The sequence below is a fragment of the Chiloscyllium punctatum genome, chromosome 3 (genome assembly GCF_047496795.1).
Source record: "Chiloscyllium punctatum isolate Juve2018m chromosome 3, sChiPun1.3, whole genome shotgun sequence".
NCBI classification, from domain to species: domain Eukaryota; kingdom Metazoa; phylum Chordata; class Chondrichthyes; order Orectolobiformes; family Hemiscylliidae; genus Chiloscyllium; species Chiloscyllium punctatum.
Genome location: NC_092741.1, coordinates 84,216,472 through 84,235,741, shown reverse-complemented (window position 1 = coordinate 84,235,741; position 19,270 = coordinate 84,216,472). Strand labels below are relative to the sequence as shown.

Here is a 19,270-nt window from a genome sequence, read left to right as displayed (position 1 = left end):
TTCTCTATCCAAGCTAACAAATTACACTTACCTTGTAAGATCACATGAAGTTAAGATCAGACATTCCAAAATTGAGATATTATGGGCGCATTAGCTGTATCAGCATTGTATACCTCCACAGTCTGTAACTCCTAGGTCAATAGTTGCCCATTTTTTAAAAATCAAGACTGAGCGCATCCTAATCCAGTGCAACTAAGAAGGGCATTCCAGGGTCAGTTGAGACATGAAACTAGTGAAGTTACTAAAAAAGGTTACCTGCATACTGAACACTAAGAGTAGCAGTTAATATATAGAGCTATGCCATCCCTAAAACTTGGTAGTCAGCATCCAGTTGACAGTGGTGGTGGGTAATCAAGCAACAGAAATTTGATTGTTTTTTTTTAAATTGAGAGAATTATTTTTAATGAACCATGTATAATAGAGTTACATCTTGTTTTTATTTTGTCAGTCCTTCTGCTGCACAACTAATTGCTGAGTTCACCAAAAGGTTGCTTGATGGAGAGCTTCCTCCTTTAGCTTCAACAGAGCCATCCACTGCTCTGAAAGGGGCTTTCATCTTTGTCTGTCGCCAGATGTATAATACGTGTGAAGGTCTAGATGTACTAATGCCTTATGGTTTGCATGAATCCATCTCCAAAGCATGGAAGAAGGTAACAATTATTGATATAGCATGAATCACGCAACTGACCTGGCCAAGGTTTTTTTTTGTGTCTAACCTTTTCAGAAAAATGGTGTTCTATTATAATGGGAAACAACACTCCTCTACTTTTATGCTTTATTCCTTTAGCAATAAATGCCAAAATTCTATTGGCCTTCCTTATCATCTGCAATACCTGCAGACTAGTTTTCTGCAATTAATGCTCAAGGACACCCAGAGCCCTCTACTTTGAAGCAGTAGAGATAATGATGCAACTGAGGGATCTTTTGAACATTAAGTCAAGATACTTTAAGTACCATTCTTAAATTTTTGCATTAATTTTATTCCAGTGTGTGTTAATTAGTGAACTTAGAAGTTCTGTTCCCCTAGGAGCTATTATGAAATTGTGAATCAGCCAAATGAAGCAGTTAAACTAGCAAATAGAAAGAAAATATGGTGTAGTGTATTAATTTTCTTGTAAGCGTCCATATTTTAACTTCAAAAATGTGCTTTGAATAGAAACAAAGTGCTGGAGAAACTTGGCCACATTTGTGGATAGAGAGACAGAGTTAAGATTTCAAGTCCAATATGATGATCCTTTGGAACTAAAAGTACAGGGCAAAATGCAGGTTTTATGCTAGTGAAAACTGTGGAAGCAGCAGGTGGAACAGAAGATCAGGGCAAGGTTAGAGAGCAAAGACAGTTAGAGATCAAAGGGTAACAGAACAAAAAGGACAGGAGCCGGTATGATTTTTGAGAAAGGACAAAACACAGGCCAACACTATCTGTTAAAAGGAGAATATAAGTCAAGTCTGACTGAAAACAAAACTGTGAAAAATAATTCTGGAAATTAGTTTTAAAAGAAAAGGACAAATTTCATGGTCTGAATTTGTTGAACTTAATGTTGAGGTTGTAGAGCACTTACGAGGAAAATGAGGTGCTGTTTCTCTAGCTTATTTTGGGCTTCCCTGGAAGACTACGGCAGACCAAAGATAGATTGTAAGTAGGAGATCAAAATGGGTGTGTTAAATGGCAAAAAGAAACAGATGTTTGGTTCAGGCTTGTGGACTTGAGAGGCGTTCCTCAACGTGGGTCACTCTAATGCTGGTCTTTCCTAGATTCAATAAAAGGTTTCATTAGATTGGATACAACAAATAAACTCCCTCTAATCAAGAAAAGAGAGAAGCAGGAAGGTATAGACTTGTAATTTGATGTCTGTCTTGCGAAAGATGGTTGCTGCACACTTCAAAATCTCAAGGTAATTGGGCAGAATCAGCACGTTTTCTTCAAGGGGAAATAATTTCTAACTAAATTACTGGTGATATTCATAGGAATAATGTGCTGTAGGTAAATGCACATAAATGAGGCCCTATAGATATGTTATACTTAGATTTACAAAAGGCATTTGTAAATTTCTCCTCTGTTTTCCGAAGTTCATCTGTGCTGCAGTGTGTGGTGGCTCGTTGGAATAGTGTTCTGATACAGCTTTGTATGTGTGTGTTGGGATGGTTGCTGGTGTTAGTTAAACAGAGGAAAACAGAGGAGAACCACCTTATACAACACATTTAAGAAGAACGAATACTCAAAAAATACAGTCCGCAGATTCCTCGAGAACAAACCACGACAAACAGACCAGAAACCCTAACCACCTTACCATACATCAAAGAAGTTTCAGAAATGACAGCCAGGCTACTAAGACCCCTCGGAATCCTAGTAGCACACAAACCCACCAACACTCTCAAACAAAGACTAACAAACTTAAAAGACCCAGTACAACCCATGGACAAAACCAATGTCATCTACAAAATTCCATGCAAGGACTGCCACTAACACTACGTAGGACAAACAGGAAGAAAGTTAGCCACCAGGGTACAGGAACACCAGCTAGTCACAAAAAGACATGACCCTCTCTCTCTCGTAGCCCTACACATGGATGTAAAAAACCACCATTTCGACTGGGACAACATATCTATCCTGGGACAGGCTAAGCAAAGACATGCCAGAGAATTCTTAGAGGCCAGGCACTCCAACCACAACACCATAAACAAACACATAGATCTAGATACCATCTATCAACCCCTCTGAAAACGAACAGGAAATGACATCACCACAAACCCCAGGAACCCCATCCAGGACAAATGTATAAATAGAAAGCAGGAGACAACAGCTTCGCTTCACTTGGAGGTCACCACTGATGTTATCTAGCCAGGTGATGAAACATCTGGATATCAAACCTACAGCTCAGCAAGCAAACCTTCACCTCATTAATGACGTAATTCAGAAGAGGTTTGCTTGATTGATATCTGGAGTGAGTGCGTTATCTTGTTTCCACTGGAGCTTAGAAAGGTGGGAGTGACTTTTTGGAGTGTATAAGATCCTGAATGGTCTTGAGGAAGTAGATGTGGAAAGCGTGTTTCCTCTTATGGTTCATTCCAGAACTAGGGATCACTATTTTGAAATTCATGGTTTAATGTTGAGGACAGAGGTGAGGAAAAGGTTTGACTGAACGTTGTGCAACCATGATCTCATTGAATGATGGAAGCTCACACTGCCTACTTCTCTTATTTTGGCTGAATGTGATGAATGAGGAAGGAGTTGGGCTCCAAAAGCTTGCAATTTCAAATAAACCTGTTGGACTATAACCTGGTGTCGTTTGATTCTTGACCTCGTCCAACCCAGTTCAACTCTGACATCTCCATCAACAGTGAAGAAGCTTGACACCATCCAGGACAAAGCAGCCCACTTGATTGGCAATGCATCCATAAGCATCCACTCTCTCGACCACCAAAGCTCAGTAGCATCACTGTGTAATATCTACAAGATGCACAGCAGAAATTCACTAAAGATCCTCAGACAATGCCTTCCAAGCTCATGACTATTTCCATCTAGGAGGACAGAGTAGCAGACATACGGGAACACTACCACTTTCAAGTTCCCTCCAAACCAATCACTATTCTGACTTGGAAATATGTGGTCATTTCTTCACTGTTGCTGGGTCAAACTGCTGGAATAAGTCCCAAATGACTTTGTGGGTCAACCCACAACAGGTGGATTGCAGAACCTCAAGAAGGCAGGTCAGCACCACCTCCAGGGCAACTAGAGATGAGCAATAAGCTCTGGTCAGCCAGTGACACCCACATCCCACAAAATGGATAATTTTTAAAAAATGTTCTATATGAGCTAAAACATTTTTGACTGTGTGGCCCTTGATTCTTCTTATGCACTGCCATATATAATTGACTAGTCTGTTGCAAATGTGCTAAATATTTACTAAAGTTCTATTCACAAAGCTTGCTACTTGCCTTCACAGTGTTTGGAGTTGTTTTTATGTTAACTTTTTGTAACCGTTAATTGTCCACCAAAATCTTATGTCGGTTCCTTTATGTGATATAGTCACCATGATTTATTCATCCACAAATTGAATTTTGAATAGCTCCATTCCAGTATGAAGCTTCATTCCCTTATCTAGCACTACAAAATAGCAAGTATCTTGATTGATCTTGTATATGTTAGATGCTATCTTGATATGTGTTATTAGTTTTAAGGTTGAAAAAGGATAAAGTTAAACACACAGGTATGAATATTAATAAACATAAACATCACTAATTTACTCATCCATACGTAATGAATGAAGTGGTAGATTTAAACCCCTAAACACACTCAAAAATGCATTTGCATAATCTTAATTTATCCATTTTCCATGAAAAAGAGCTCTAAACTTTCCAGCTTCAATATATAATTTCTCCCATAATGTTCTAAAACTTGCTATCATTTAACTCACTGAGACAGTTATCATGGGGAGTCTGCTAGTAAGCAAAAATGTACTCGTTGCCTACAGAATTTAAGTTAGCAGAATATTTAATGATCTTGATGTTTTAAAAACTTTAAAATACCCATGCATTTCTTATAGTTAATAGTTTATTCTAAAACTTACTGGGTGGAAACTGCCTTTATCCATATTTTTGTATTGTTTTTCAATATGACTTCATGTTATGTATTTTATGCATTCTTTGCTTTTAAAAGGTGGATAAGATTAATCTTTAATTATGTAATTTTTAAACTCAATTTTAATATTTGTTTTGTGAATCAGGCCTGTTCACTTTCAGAGCGAACACCTACTCCAGTAGCAGGAAATGAATCAGGTGCAACAGCCCAGGAACTGCAAAATACGTAGGTGTAACTGCATTGTTGTTTTACAATCATTGGTGATCATGCTTGATGATGTAAAGATCTCTGCAATGACTTTTTTTTTAATTCATTCATAAAATGTAGGCAATGTATAACAGCAAATATTTCCCATCCCTAATTAACTAATGGACAGTTAAGAATCGACGACATGCTGAAGTCTGGAGTCATGTGTAGGCCAGATTAGGTAGCAATGGTAGATTTCCTTACCAAAAAGCACATTAGTGAACCATATGGATTTTTACAATAATCAGCAATGGTTATGCTGTTGCCATTAGCATAGCCTTTAATTCCAGATCTTTAACAAATTTAAATTTCACCATCTGACATGGTGGGATTCAAACCCATATCCCAAAACAATAGACTAAGGTTCTATTTACTAGTCCAGGGGGATTACTACTTTGATTGCCTCCCCTCCAGCCCCCATTTGTAATTCAGGGCAGACACAACTGGCTTGTTGGACAATGACTTTGAATGCCAGTCACCTGTGTGAGTTGACTGTGGGATCCGGGCCTTTCTTGAATGTGACCAAACTGGTCGTGTCGAAAAGTAATTAGAAGGTTGTCATATTGTGTCAAACAGATTTCTGTTTCCATATGCCAATGTGTTCGTCTGGATGGGAATGTCTTAAGGGTGACTCTGGTGATATAAAAAGGAAAAATGGCCAAAGCTCTGAAGGCTCAAAGATGACCTGTGAAGTCCACAAGGGTACGACTTCTCCTGATGCACAGGAATCCTCATCAAAATTTTGGAAATAAATCAGTTACCGAGCATATTTTGGTCACTCTGTTACCCCTTGCCAAATTTCCTGTTTGTTATTATGTATGTATCTCCACTGCTCAATCAACCCTGGAGTATCGCTTGCCCATTATGTCGCTGGCTTTTACTTCAAATGGAGTGAAAATGAGGCAGTTTCTGTATGGATGATTATCACCATGTAGTGAGAATAAAAACACTTTCTGTTTGAATAAACAAAGTATCAAATCCAGTAGCATAAACCTTCATTTGTTTTTTTTTAAATTTGATTTGCTTCTGCTTAAATGTACTAGTTCATAACGGAGGAAAAATGTTTTGTTCTTGAATAAGATTAACTTCTTGCTCACTTGTCTGTTTCTAGTACAATAGTCAAATGGAATCCCATGCTTTTTATGTTATTTCATCACTATTGCAAAAATGGCCATGATTTCTTGGGTAAATAAATATAAAATCCTATAATTCTCTTGTCAGGATGGTATTAGAAGAAATGCTGCTAGACAATCTGCTAAACTTTGCTGCTACTCCAAAAGGTTTGTTACTTCTGCAGCAAACAGGAGCACTCAATGAGTGTGTGATTTACATGTTCAGCAGATTCACTAAAAAGCTGCAGGTATGTGTGGGACACCTTACAATATTTCTTTTGTAGTGATTATTTAGCAATGAAGGGATGGTACATATTATGCCTTTTATGATAAACAATTGGTATTAGCTCCTCATTTATGACCTGGATTTGGGACTGTTGACCTTTGACAATGTTTCCCTGTACTACCCTGAGCCCATCAAGCACCGTAACCATGGCACTTCATTTTTTATTTCCTCCTTAACCTCTCTAACATTCATCATGGCCAACTCCATCTGGTTACATGGTTCCTTCTCCATTGTTTATCTCGGTGGTACAAACCTTGGATCATTACATTCTTATCTGTCCCAGTGTAGCTTGTTTTTTGTTTCCTGCACAGTCACCTGATGAGATATTTTATCCTTGCTATTTTCATCTTCGTCTATTTCATGTTGCTTTTTGGCTGCATTATCTATGGCTACAGGAGAAAGGGAGGACTGCAGATGCATGTGAGTTATAGTCTAAAAGTGTGTATGCCCAAAACATTGAATGTTCTGCTCCACAGAGTTAAAAATCACAGAACACCAGGTTATAGTCCAACAGGTTTAATTGGAAGTACACTAGCTTTCAGAACATCGCTCCTTCATCAGGTGATAGTGGAGGACTCAATCCTAAGACATAGAGTTTATTGCAAAGATTTACAGTGTGATGTAACGGAATTATACATTGAAAAGTACCTTGATTGTCTGTTGAGTCTTAGGATTGAGTCCACCACAATCACCTGATGAAGGAGTGACACTCCGAAAGCTAGTGTACTTCCAATTAAACCTGTTGGACTATAACCTGGTGTTGTGTAATTTTTAACTTTGTCCACCCCAATCCAACACCGGCATCTCCAAATCATGACTGCTGCACAGAGGCTGTCTGACCTGCTTTGCTTATCCAGCACCACACTTTTTGACTTCGTCTGTAGTTACAGTCAGTACTTAGTCATAGAGTCATAGAGATGTACAGCATGGAAACAGACCCTTCGGTCCAATCTGTCCACGTTGACCAGATACCCCAACCCAATCTAGTACCACCTGCCAGCATCTGGCCCATATCCCTCCAAACCCTTCCTATTCATATACCCATCCAAATGCCTCTTAAATGTTGCATTTGTACCAGCCTTCACCACATCTCTGGCAGCTCATTCCATACATGTACCACCCTCTGCGTGAAAAAGTTACCCCTTAGGTCTCTTTTATATCTTTCTCCTCTCTCCCGAAACCTATGCCCTCTAGTTCTGGACTCCCCGGTCCCAGGGAAAAGACTTTATCTATTTATCCTATCTACGCCTCTCATAATGTTGTAAACCTCTAAGGTCACCCCTCCGCCTCCGACGCTCCAGGGAATACAGCCCCAGCCTGTCCAGCCTCTCCCTGTAACTCAAATCCTCCAACCCTGGCAACATCCTTTGTAAATATTACCTGAAGCCTTTCAAGTTTCACAACATCTTTCCGATAGGAAGGAGACCAGAATTGCATGCAATATTCCAACAGTGGTCTAACCAATGTCTTGTGCAGCCGCAACATGACCTCCCAACTCCTGTACTCAATACTCTGACCAATAAAAGAAAGCATACCAAACACCGCCTTCACTATCCTATCTACCTGTGACTCCACTTTCAAGGAGCGATGAACGTGCACTCCAAGGTCTCTTTGTTCAGCAACACTCCCTAGGACTTTACCATTAAGTGTATAAATCCTGCTAAGATTTGCTTTCCCAAAATGCAGCACCTCGCATTTATCTGAATTAAACTCCATCTGCCACTTCTCAGCCCATTGGCCCATCTGGTCCAGATCCTATTGTAATCTGAGGTAACCCTCTTCGCTGTCTACTACACCTCCAGTTTTGGTGTCATCTGCAAACTTACTAACTGTACCTCTTATGCTCGCATCCAAATCATTTATGTAAATGACAAAAAATAGAGGACCCAGCACCGATCCTTGTGGCACTCCACTGGTCACAGGCCTCCAGTCTATAAACACTTTTATAAGCACTTCTATAAACAGTCCTACTTCTGTAAACACTTTAGTTGCGTTCTTGTGCAACCCCAAGTTAGAGAAAAATCACACTTTAGAAACAACCTTTAAAGTGTTGGCGCAGTAATCGTGTTACAGCCAACATATGTTTTAAAAGTACATGCTGTAGAAACAGCATCCCCAATTTGTTGATAATATTACAGCAAATTCATTTTGACGAAACATGTGTTATAACAGAACAACCTGTATTCTGTTAGCTTCCACACACATGCTAAGGGCAGTCTATTCCTTTTCTGTGCCAACCTCTGCTTTAAGACTAATATACTGCCTGTTCATTATACATTTCTTAATGATCCTGCATTTTCTTCAACTGCATATGGGCAAGACCGTAGCCATTTTATTCGAGTTCTGGCATATTGCACCATCCAGGCCCACTATTCTTTCTGCATCTGATCACCTAATATGAATAAGATAATAGTTATTTTGGTGTTGTATTAGCTTCTGAATTGACTTATAGAGTCATAGAATTGCTTTTTTCAGACATTTCATTACTGAGTTAGCTAACATCATCAGTGAGCCTCTGGTGAAGCGCTGGTGTTATGTCTATTTGTGTCGTGTTCTCCTAAGGTGGGTGATACCAGCGCTTCACCGGAGGCTCACTGATGATGTTACCTAGCATGGTGACAAAACGTCTGAAAACAAACCTTCCACCTCAATGAGCAAGCTTACAACCAGAGTCATAGAATCATAAAGCATGGAACCATACCTTTCAGTCCAATTTGGCCATGCTGACCAGGCATCCAAATCAGGCCTAATGCTGGCAAACGGGATTAGATCAATGTCCTCTAAATCCTTCCTCTGTATAAATCCATCCAGATACCTTTTTAAATGTTGTAATTGTACCTTCCTCCATCACTTCCTCTGGCAGCTCATTGCATACATGCACCACCCTCTCCATGTACAAGTTACCCCTCAGGTCTTTTTTAAATCTTTCCCCTCTCACCTGAAACCATTGCCCTCTTGTTCTGGATTCCTTCACTGTCAGAAAAAGACCTATTCACCTTATCCATGCCCCTCGTAATTTCAAAAACTCTACAAGGTCACCCCTCGGCCTCTGATGCTCAAGGGAGAAAAAAAACCCAAACTATTCAGCCTCTTTGTGTGGCTCAAAATCTGTAGTCCTGGCAACATCCTTGTAAATCTTTTCTGTACCCTTTCAAGTTTAACAACATCTCTCCTTCAGAAGGGCAACCAGAATTATATGTCATATTCTAAAAATGTCCTCCCCAATATCCTGTAGAGCTCAACATGACTCCATGATCCATATTCTGGCCATCACTATAAGCAACTACATTGTCATCTTTTGACTTGGACTAAGAGTTTTGGTCTCTCTTCTGGCCTGGATTTCTGACACCAGGCTGACTGATGTCAAATGGGCAAAACAGGACAGCAATTCTGAGGTTATCATTCCATTCTTGACACCTGCAATAGGGTAAGGGTTGGATTGTTTGGAGCTGTGTAGGTTATTGAAGTGTGCCATGAACCCGCATCCAGTTGTCCTGAAAAAGCCAGTTGCATGATGGAATAGTTTCAGACCACCTCCAATTTTCAAGGAGTCATGCTGGCTTTTGAAGGCACCATGGGTTTTGCCAGTTTGGAGGTCTTTATAAACCATGGGATGGGGAGTCTGATGGGTAATTTAAAACATCTTGCTAACTTCACTTCTATAATGTAGAATATTATAAGTCATATCTGTTTTTCATCTGATTGACAGGGCTTGTTTTGGAAAGATAAGCAAACCTTAAGTTGAACAGCATTCTGAAAGTAAAGCTGTTTCCAAAGCATTATTGTAACTATCCACCGAATAAAGACTGTTCTTGTAATCTACATTGATGTAGTCACAGTATATTTACACCATGTAGTCTCAGTGCACTTATATTTGTGTTATGCAGAATAGTCTTTCTAATATGTGATTAGGAACTCAAGCGTATGAACTTTCTTTTGTTTTAATTAAAGTTTATACCAGGACAAATGAGAGATTCTTTTGCGATATTATTTTTAATTCCATTTCATTCTCTGATCTGCTAAATATTATTCCATCCTTCATTGCACAACATCTTCTAGTAAAACATTATTGTTGGGAGTTAGTCATATAGACTCTGGGCAATTTTTACAATCCACTGTGGGTAGGTGAATTTGTAGGCATTACTTTCCGAGGTGTGTTTTATGTAGGATTGCCACCAATCCTGATGGTGAAAAGCCAGCCTGCTTGGTTCTTTGGGTGGAATGGAGATAGTTGTCCCTTTCATAGGATGACTCCTTTCTATTCGGAAGGGCTCTACAAAGATCTGCAACCTCCTGTCCATCTAAGACCTCTTCTACTGGCCCCCAACAAAATAGAGTCTCAGATTATTCATAATTTGGCTCCTGGCTTTTCTTTCCCAGGGATAGTTACAGTCCCAGCTGTTGCTGCCACTCCTAGGTCGGGTCAGAAGTCTGGCTGTGAGCTTCTTAATGTTCCTTGGGTTGTTAGATAGCCGCAGAGCAGCCCGCTTCAGCGGGGCTAGGTTTAGTGTCAACCTTTGGAGCAATTGGGCAGGAAATGTCACTAGTTATGAAATCCAGTGTACTGGCTCCTGTACCCTACTTCCTCTCCCAACTGAAAAAGTGTCCAAACCTTAGCTCAGCAGTGCATTCAAAATAAGAGGGCACCAGAGCTGAGATTGGTTCCGTCCTTAACCATCATAAGGAGGATTATAAGTAGGAAAATACTCGGCAACCTTAGCTATTCTCCATTCTCTACAAACTTACAGACAGTGTGGCTAACTTGCATTCGCTTTTAATTACTGGTTTTCAAGCAAATAATTAGAAAATTAGGGCTTCTTGAAGTCATTATTATCTACTTTTTAAAATCTGATAACCATTTTTGTCTGAATAATAAGTTGTAATTCTGTGAATTCTTTTACCAATTAATGGAGTTTTTCCTGTCACTGACAAAATGAATATACAGCACTGATTTAGAGTTCTCAACCTGAATTTTGACATTAAATACTTAAACTTGATAGCACTGGAATTGAAATTACAAATGAGCAGAGTTGTTGTATTCAAACAATAGACTAATGTTGCATTGATAATATAATGAATATATTTGTGATATTATGCCAACCAGGAATAATAAACAGAGCATTTATTTACTTCACCTTTTCTGTTAATATGACAGGTCAGCAAATGTGAAAAGTTTGGATATGGAGTAATGGTTACGCAGGTAGCTGCAACAGCCCCTGGCATTGTGGCACTACAAAGTTCTGGTAAATATTGATGGGAGAGATGTCTACCAAACTGAGTATATTTTGCCATTTAGAAAATTTACAGTGCAAACTGAAGTAGACAGATGTTATCAATGTATTAATTTTTAATATTTTAGTGGAACAATTTAGTTAAGTCTTTACATTTCCATTAAAACATGCTATCATAAAAGTTGTTTCCATGTCATTCCTCTGCCAAACAACTGACCAGAAGATCTAGTTATATTGTTAAAATCCATTTAGGAGAGGTCAGCTGATCATTTCCCACTCTGGTGGAAGCAAACTTTGAATTTAAAAAACTGTTATTGCCTATTTGTAAGCTGAGAATATCTCAGTATCTGAGTCTTATCAATTCAATTCCTTAATTATTAAATAAAGAACTAGTTCATTGCAATGTAAACATAACCAAAAATGTAAAGATTTTAAGAAAAGATTTGAACTGTACAAATGTGTACAACTACCCATCTTGAATACACAAACATAACCTCCTTGCCTTGGGGAAAGTAATATAAAATCTCTGCAGCATATTATCTTCAAAGTACTTTGGCAAAATAACAGTTAAATTAAGGAAAAATATGATTCAGAGATTGGCTACAGAACAGCATTGGGGCAAAGTTATTTTGCAGACAAGCTGGAGGCACTGGCATGTCTTTCTGGATTAATTATGTCTGGCTGAATTTGCTTTTCTGTGTTGTAGAATTCATGTTCTCCTTTAAGAACCCTCTACTTGTAATAATAACCCTCTACTTGTAATACTTGTAATAATAATTCTGTGTATCTGGATCTAACTTTGAGGGTACTTCTGAGAAAGAGAGAAAAAGCAAAGGCTGTTCCTTCTGAGGCAAGAATTCTGTGTTCAAATCCAGCATTATTTTTTGCCCTAAAAACTGGACCTTGGGACTTATGTATAAAAGTATTGTAGGCTCGGAATCTCTATCCAAATATAGCATTGCTGCTGCTATTGATGCTAGCATCTTTTGAATTGGAAAGTGTATTTTCCAAAAATGTCAAGATATATACATATATAGTCAGTAATAGTATACATTACAATGCTGGATAATATATTTTTGTGGTAGTATGCTTCAGCCAACATTAACTACTGATGGTTTTGTTTGACAGCGAAGTAATACAATTTGTACCTCATTTGATCCTTGCACCTGTGCAGTTGCTAACTCCTTGACTGAAATCATCAACTTTATTTTTGTGCCATTTATCTCTGCCCTTTTTATGCTTCTCCATTTCAAATACAAATCAATTTCCCTCTCAGATTATGTTGGAATGTTTATGGCTTAATAGCTAATTGTAATAAATTATATGTTTTAATATTTGTATGTTTGAATGTTTTTAAAATCCTTCATTTGCACGGTTCTTTATGTTCCCTCATACTTGTCACTTCTTTCTGCAGAATAAACTTTCACCACTTAACCTCGTAAAATGTTTCATAATTGTACAAGCATCTATATTCTCTCAATTTTCCAATTTCAGATGAATAAAATTCGACTGTTTGAATTCAATAAAATACAGCTATTTTAATTTTGTTTGTAATGATAACTTCTAAGTTCTCTATAATTTTAGTGATTACATAGCAAATGCTTTTCATGACTCGCATATCCTTTGACATATCCAACAGTCAGACAGTACTTCATGAATTGTAACCATAGATATAGACCTGTTGTGTCAAATGGTCCATTTCCCAATTATAAATTTTATGTAACCTTTGGTTTATCATCTCAATAAGAATCTTGCCATTTATGGTAACTATTCTTTTTTCAATTAAAATATGTCTCTTCACAATTTTCTGTATAAACAGCACCTTTCATCTATTTGAATACTGAATTAGTTATATATGTTTTATGTTCATCCACACAGTTTGCCACAGTACTTATTTTGGTATCAGATTCTGGATTAGTGGTGCTGGAAGAGCACAGCAGGTCAGGCAGCAGCTGAGGAGCAGCAAAAGCCCTTCATCATGAATAAAGGCAGAGAGCCTGAAGGGTGGAGAGATAAGCTAGAGGAGGGTGGGTGTCGGGAGAAAGTAGCATAGAGTACAATAGGTGAGTGGGGGAGGGGATGAAGGTGATAGGTCAGGGAAGAGAGTGGAGTGGATAGGTGGAAAAGAAGGTAGGCAGGTAGGACAAGTCATGGTGACAGTGCTGAGCTGGAAGCTTGGAGCGAGGGTGAGGTGGGAATGGGAAATGAAGAAACTGTTGAAGTCCACATTGATGCCCTGGGGTTGAAGTGTTCCGAGGCGGAAGATGAGACGTTCTTCCTCCAGGCATCTGGTGGTGAGGGAGCGGCGGTGATGGAGGCCCAGGACCTTCATATTCTTGGCAGAGTGGGAGGGGGAGTTGAAATGTTGGGCCACAGGTCGGTGTGGTTGATTGGTGCAGGTGTCCCGGAGATGTTCCCTAAAGCACTCTGCTAGGAGGCATCCAGTCTCTCCAATGTAGAGGAGGCCGCATCGGGAGCAGCGGATACAATAAATGATATTGGTGAATGTGTAGGTAAAACTTTGGATGTGGAAGGCTCCTATAGGGCCTTGGATGGAGGGGAGGGAGGAGGTATGGGCGCAGGTTTTGCAATTCCTGTGGTGGCAGGGGAAGGTGCCAGGATGGGAGGGTGGGTTGTTGGGGGGCGTGGACCTGACCCCGTAGTCACAGAGGGAACGGTCTTTGCGGAAGACGGAAAGGGGTGGGGAGGGAAATATATCCCTGGTGGTGGGGTCTGTTTGGAGGTGGCGGAAATGTCGGCAAATGATTTGGTTTATGTAAAGTTTGGTAGGGTGGAAGGTGAGCACCAGGGGCATTCTGTCCTTGTTACGGTTCGAGGGGTGGAGTCTGAGGGCGGAGGTGCGGGATGTGGACGAGATGCGTTGGAGGACATCTTTAACCACGTGGGAAGGGAAATTGCGGTCTTTAAAGGAGGAGGCCATCTGGTGTGTTCTGTGGTGGAACTGGTCCTCCTGGAAGCAGATACGGCGGAGGCGGAGGAATTGAGAATATGGGATGGCATTTTTGCAAGAGGTAGGGTGGGAAGAGGTGTAATCCAGGTAGCTGTGGGAGTCGGTGGGTTTGTAAAAAATGTCAGTGTCAAGTCGGTCGTCATTAATGGAGATGGAGAGGTCCAGGAAGGGGAGGGAGGTGTCAAAAGTGGTCCAGGTAAATTTGAGGTCAGGGTGGAATGTGTTGGTGAAGTTGATGAATTGCTCAACCTCCTCGTGGGAGCACGAGGTGGCGCCAATGCAGTCATCAATGTAGCGGAGGAAGAGGTGGGGAGTGGTGCCGGTGTAATTACGGAAGATCAACTGCTCTACGTAGCCAACAAAGAGACAGGCATAGCTGGGGCCCATATGTGTGCTCATGGCTACCCCTTTGGTCTGGAGGAAGTGGGAGGATTCGAAGGAGAAATTGTTAAGGGTAAGGACCAGTTCGCCAAACGAATGAGAGTGTCGGTATAAGGGTACTCTTGGGGACGTCAGGAGAAGAAAAAACTGAGGGCTTGGAGGCCCCGGTCATGGCGGATGGAGGTGTAGAGGGATTGGATATCCATGGTGAAGATGAGGCGTAGGGGGCCGGGGAAATGGAGGTCTTGGAGGAGGTGGAGGGCGTGGGTGGTGTCTCGAATGTATGTGGGGAGTTCCTCGACTGGGGGGGGGGGGGGGGTAGGACAGAGTTGAGGTACATAGAAATGAGTTCAGTGGGGCCGGAGCATGCTGAGACAATGGTTCGGGCAGGGTGGTCAGGTTTGTGGATCTTGGGAAGGAGGTAGAACCGGGCAATGCGGGGTTCCCGGACTATGAGGTTGGAAGCTGTGGGTGGGAGATGTGATGAGGTTCTGTATGGTCTGGGACATAATGGTTTGGTGATGGGGGTTGGGGTCATGGTCAAGAGGGCCATGGAAGAGGTGTCCTCGAGTTGGCGTTTGGCTTCAGCGGTGTAGAGGTCAGTGCGCCAGACTACCACTGCGCCCCCTTTATCTGCTGGCTTGATGGTGAGGCTGGGATTGGAGCAGAGGGATTGGAGGGCTGCGTGTTGTGAGGGTGAGAGGTTGAAGTGAGGAAGGGGGATAGACAGGTTGAGGCGGTTAATGTCCCGGCAGCAGTTGGAAATGAAGAGGTCAAGGGCAGGTAGTAGGCCAGTGCGGGGTGTCCAGGTGGATGCAGTGTGTTGGAGGTGGGCGAAGGGGTTCTCGGAAGGTGGGCGGGAGTCCTGATTGTGAAAGTAAGCTCAGAGACGGAGGCGGCGGAAGAAGTGTTCGACGTCATGGCGTGGTATCATACCAAACTTCAGTATCATTCTTTCTGGACTTGTTTTTAAATAATTTTACATATTGTTATGATTCCTGCTGATCAAAGTATAGCTGGACATGTTAAATCTCTGAATGAAACCTTGCTTGATAGATCATAACTTATTTTTACTGTTTGATTACTGCAGTGGTCAGTCGTTGAACATATTGACATGAGACTGCTAATGTTCTTTTAACTCAATAATACAATTTTATTGTACATAAGAAAATACAAAGCTTTATATTTAGACAATTCAGAAAAACCCTAATACAACCAGCAAAATGAAAGAAAATTCTCAGCAGACACTCAACACCAATGAAGTATCATTCCTATCTAACTCTCTTCAATTTTTTTTACTTGACGGATGAAGTGTAGATTCATTTATTGTGAATCACTATACTTTCTCCAGCTGTGATTCAATCCATTGCAGTCTGTTCCTGACATACACAGACATTGACAACTTCACTGTCGTCTTAACTAAACTTGAAGAAAATCCATGCAAAAACTGCAAAACAATTTAATGGCTTCTTTCAAGCTCTGAAAGCCTGGGTTGTCACAAATTAAACTTTTGCTGTTATGAAACTGTTTTTCTGAACTGAAACCTGATTGTAGTCCCTCGTCTTTCTTTCAGTATGCCATAAAAGTACAGCTTTCCAAACATTTCATCAGTTAATCTTTTGGATAACTCAATTAGTGTTTTTGCTTAAGGTACTTGCTTTCTTGGAAATGACCTTTGAAATCATTGTTCAGAAAGAACTTTCTGACCTCTTGAGACAAGCAAATTGTCTTCCAGAACTAAACCCATTCTACACATTTCTAGTTTAAAAATCCAGATTCTCAATTGATAGTAATGCTTTTTAAACCTTTATCACAGTCAGTAAATATATGAAAAGTCTGCTTCCTAGGGAACTCACCCTTTGCTTTTTCATTTCTCTCTTTTCTAAATAAGACAAATTAACACTGAGAAGTGGCAGGCAGGAATAGCTATTGCTATCATTTCAACTGCCCACCTTTATCTTGTATATGCCGAGCACAATGTGTTAAAATTGGGTCTTTGTGACTACCGAGATAATGTGCATTATGAGTAGAATTGACAGATGGCTGAGAGCTTTGTCTTTATTGCAGAAATGCACAATAATATGTTGCCAGTGTGAAAGCAGTAAATACACTGAGTACATATTCAACTACTGGAAAGTTGCTGCAGCATGTTGATGGAACAGCTAAGTTCAGTTACATCAATTCCATGAAGGTACAGGTATAAGCAGATAAAAGCAGAAAAAATGTCTCTAGCATAGATATCTGTCCTGCAAGAGAAAGTAGTTAATAAAAGTTTTACAAGGCTGTGGCTAAGGATACTATACAGTTTTGAACAGCAAATACTGTGTACAATTTTGATCAGCTTATTGTAGAAAGCTCCTTAAAAGCATAAAAAGTATAGTGTAGGTTTCCAAGATGAGCTTGATTACCAGGGAAGTCTTTCCACCAGTACAATTTCCATATTTTAATATGGTTTCAACAGAATAAGATATTTCTTCTGGTTATGGAATCAGTGGTGAATAGTAAGAAGTCCCTTCTCTAACTCTCTCGTTGCTCATACTGTCTCTACTGTCAGTGCATTCATATGGCTGCTTTTAAACCCTTTCTCCCCTATCCTTGTTTCCACATCCCACGTCATTCACTTTATTTCATCGCAGTACTTTAGATCTACTGTCTTACTGATGCAAAGTCTGTCTTCAGCTTCCAGTATATTATATGAAACATTTTAGCAATTCTTCTTTTCCCTCTTGCCTTTGTGTTTGGTCTCTGGATTATAGTCATGATTCTGTTCCGTTACTAGATCAAAAAGGAGTAAAGGAAATGGGAGATTGCAGTTGTTGTGAGGTAATGTGAAAAAATAGAAGAGGCAATTAAATGGTGATATGAAGAGGTAATGAAAGAAATTGAAAAGGGAGGGTTTTGATTGTTTTCAGGACTCACCCGCTGCTTGCTAGCCAACTTAAAAGGTGCAGTTCCGCACCAAACCTTTAGCTCTGCACCCTGTTTCTTTTGCATGTTGTAGTTGCCCTCAACTGTTATAGCTCAGTTTTCTCGGTCTTATGCTGTCCCTCCTGACTGCCAACCAATACCAACAATCCCCTTTATTCTTCATTAACCTAACTTCCCTGTACACTTGTACCCAGATCCACTAGCCATTACTGCTGTACCAATACAGCTGTCAACTTCCTCAACCTATTTGGGTCCAAAGGTATTTCTGAGTCCACTAACTTATCATTGTAGCTGAGATTGATCATGCCGTTTTGCCAGTTGAAAGTAGTGAAAAGATTTCCCTTGTTATTCTTGAGTATTTTTAATTTTCTTCTTAAATGAACGGTGCCAAATATTTCGGTATCTTTCCTTCTGTTGATATTGTATTTTCTGATTTTTAAGAAAATGTAAGCTGCATTTAGTGCCAGCCAAACAATGAAAATATGCAAGGAAGTAAGTCATAAGTGGACAGCTTCATCTCCATTTAATACAAATGTGATTAATCAATATGAAAATGTTATCTGTCAACCTTGTGAAATAAAGTATTTTTAGAATGTTATCATTTGATGATATATTTTGCTATTAGGATTCATTAAAGCCCTTGTAATGGAGTTATGGTCTGTTCTGGAGTGCGGAAGAGATGATGCAAGAATGATCAATCCCAAACCAACACCAGTGGAGCCCATAGACAGAAGTTGCCAGAAGGTAGGTGGGAAAGTTCAAAATGGAATCCTGGATTTAAGCAATGTCCATTCTAAGGACTGATATAATTATCACTTCAGGTGATCCATGTCAGAGCTAAATACAGTATTGTAATGTTTTCTTTGATCAGAAGACCACTCTGTATGACCCAAAGCTTCTGTGCCTCTCTAACTATTCTATAGAATAGGGATTGCTAATTTCCAACTGAATTAGGATGCCTTTCTGTTGTTTACACATATTTTAAGCTGTCAGTCCTTTACGAAGACCTCTTGTAGCTAGATAAAGCTTACAATTCACTGGTACAAGGTGAATTTGAACACGGAATCCAGTAATGCAAGACCAACACTGAACTAACCTGTCAAAAGATTAGTATAATGAAAGATTTTGGTAGCTTGAACTCTCACTTGTGGAGGAGAACAAAATTATAGACCACCAATATAATAGAACCGCCAAGAAGTCAGAAGTGTCATGATTATATTAAACATTGTCCAATTTAATATTTGGGACTTTGATGGATTGAAATGATTTTAAAAGGACTGAGAACCTCCTGACTTAAAATGGTCACAGACATCACCTGCCCCATACAGTTTGGCTAAGTTTCATGAAATCAATGTGGATTAAACAAAAGATATTCTGAGCTGAAACTAACACTTTTTTTCAAGGCCAAAAATCAAGTCTGGAAGTAAAACTTGTGCAGACATGGAATACGCAGAAATGCTACTTTAAGAGGTATTTCTTGTTGTCAGAAGAAGAGATGAAGGCAGAATTGAAACTAGCTAGAAAATCTTCTAT

General features: G+C 39.9%; 1 protein-coding gene across 4 annotated transcripts in view; it reads left to right on the top strand.

Moving 5' to 3' along the window:
* The window catches only part of tbc1d32 (TBC1 domain family, member 32), a 247,339-nt gene that overhangs the window by 108,161 nt on the left and 119,908 nt on the right, over positions 1–19,270 (top strand). For all 4 annotated transcript variants that reach the window (XR_011954513.1, XM_072555916.1, XM_072555917.1 and 1 more), the window contains 5 exons: positions 449–650; positions 4,728–4,807; positions 6,050–6,188; positions 11,382–11,469; positions 18,363–18,481. Coding sequence is in view for 3 of the 4 variants with exons in the window: in XM_072555916.1 (XP_072412017.1) it covers positions 449–650; positions 4,728–4,807; positions 6,050–6,188; positions 11,382–11,469; positions 18,363–18,481 (628 nt within the window). In the remaining variant the exon portion in view is untranslated. The remainder of the gene's footprint in view (positions 1–448; positions 651–4,727; positions 4,808–6,049; positions 6,189–11,381; positions 11,470–18,362; positions 18,482–19,270) is intronic.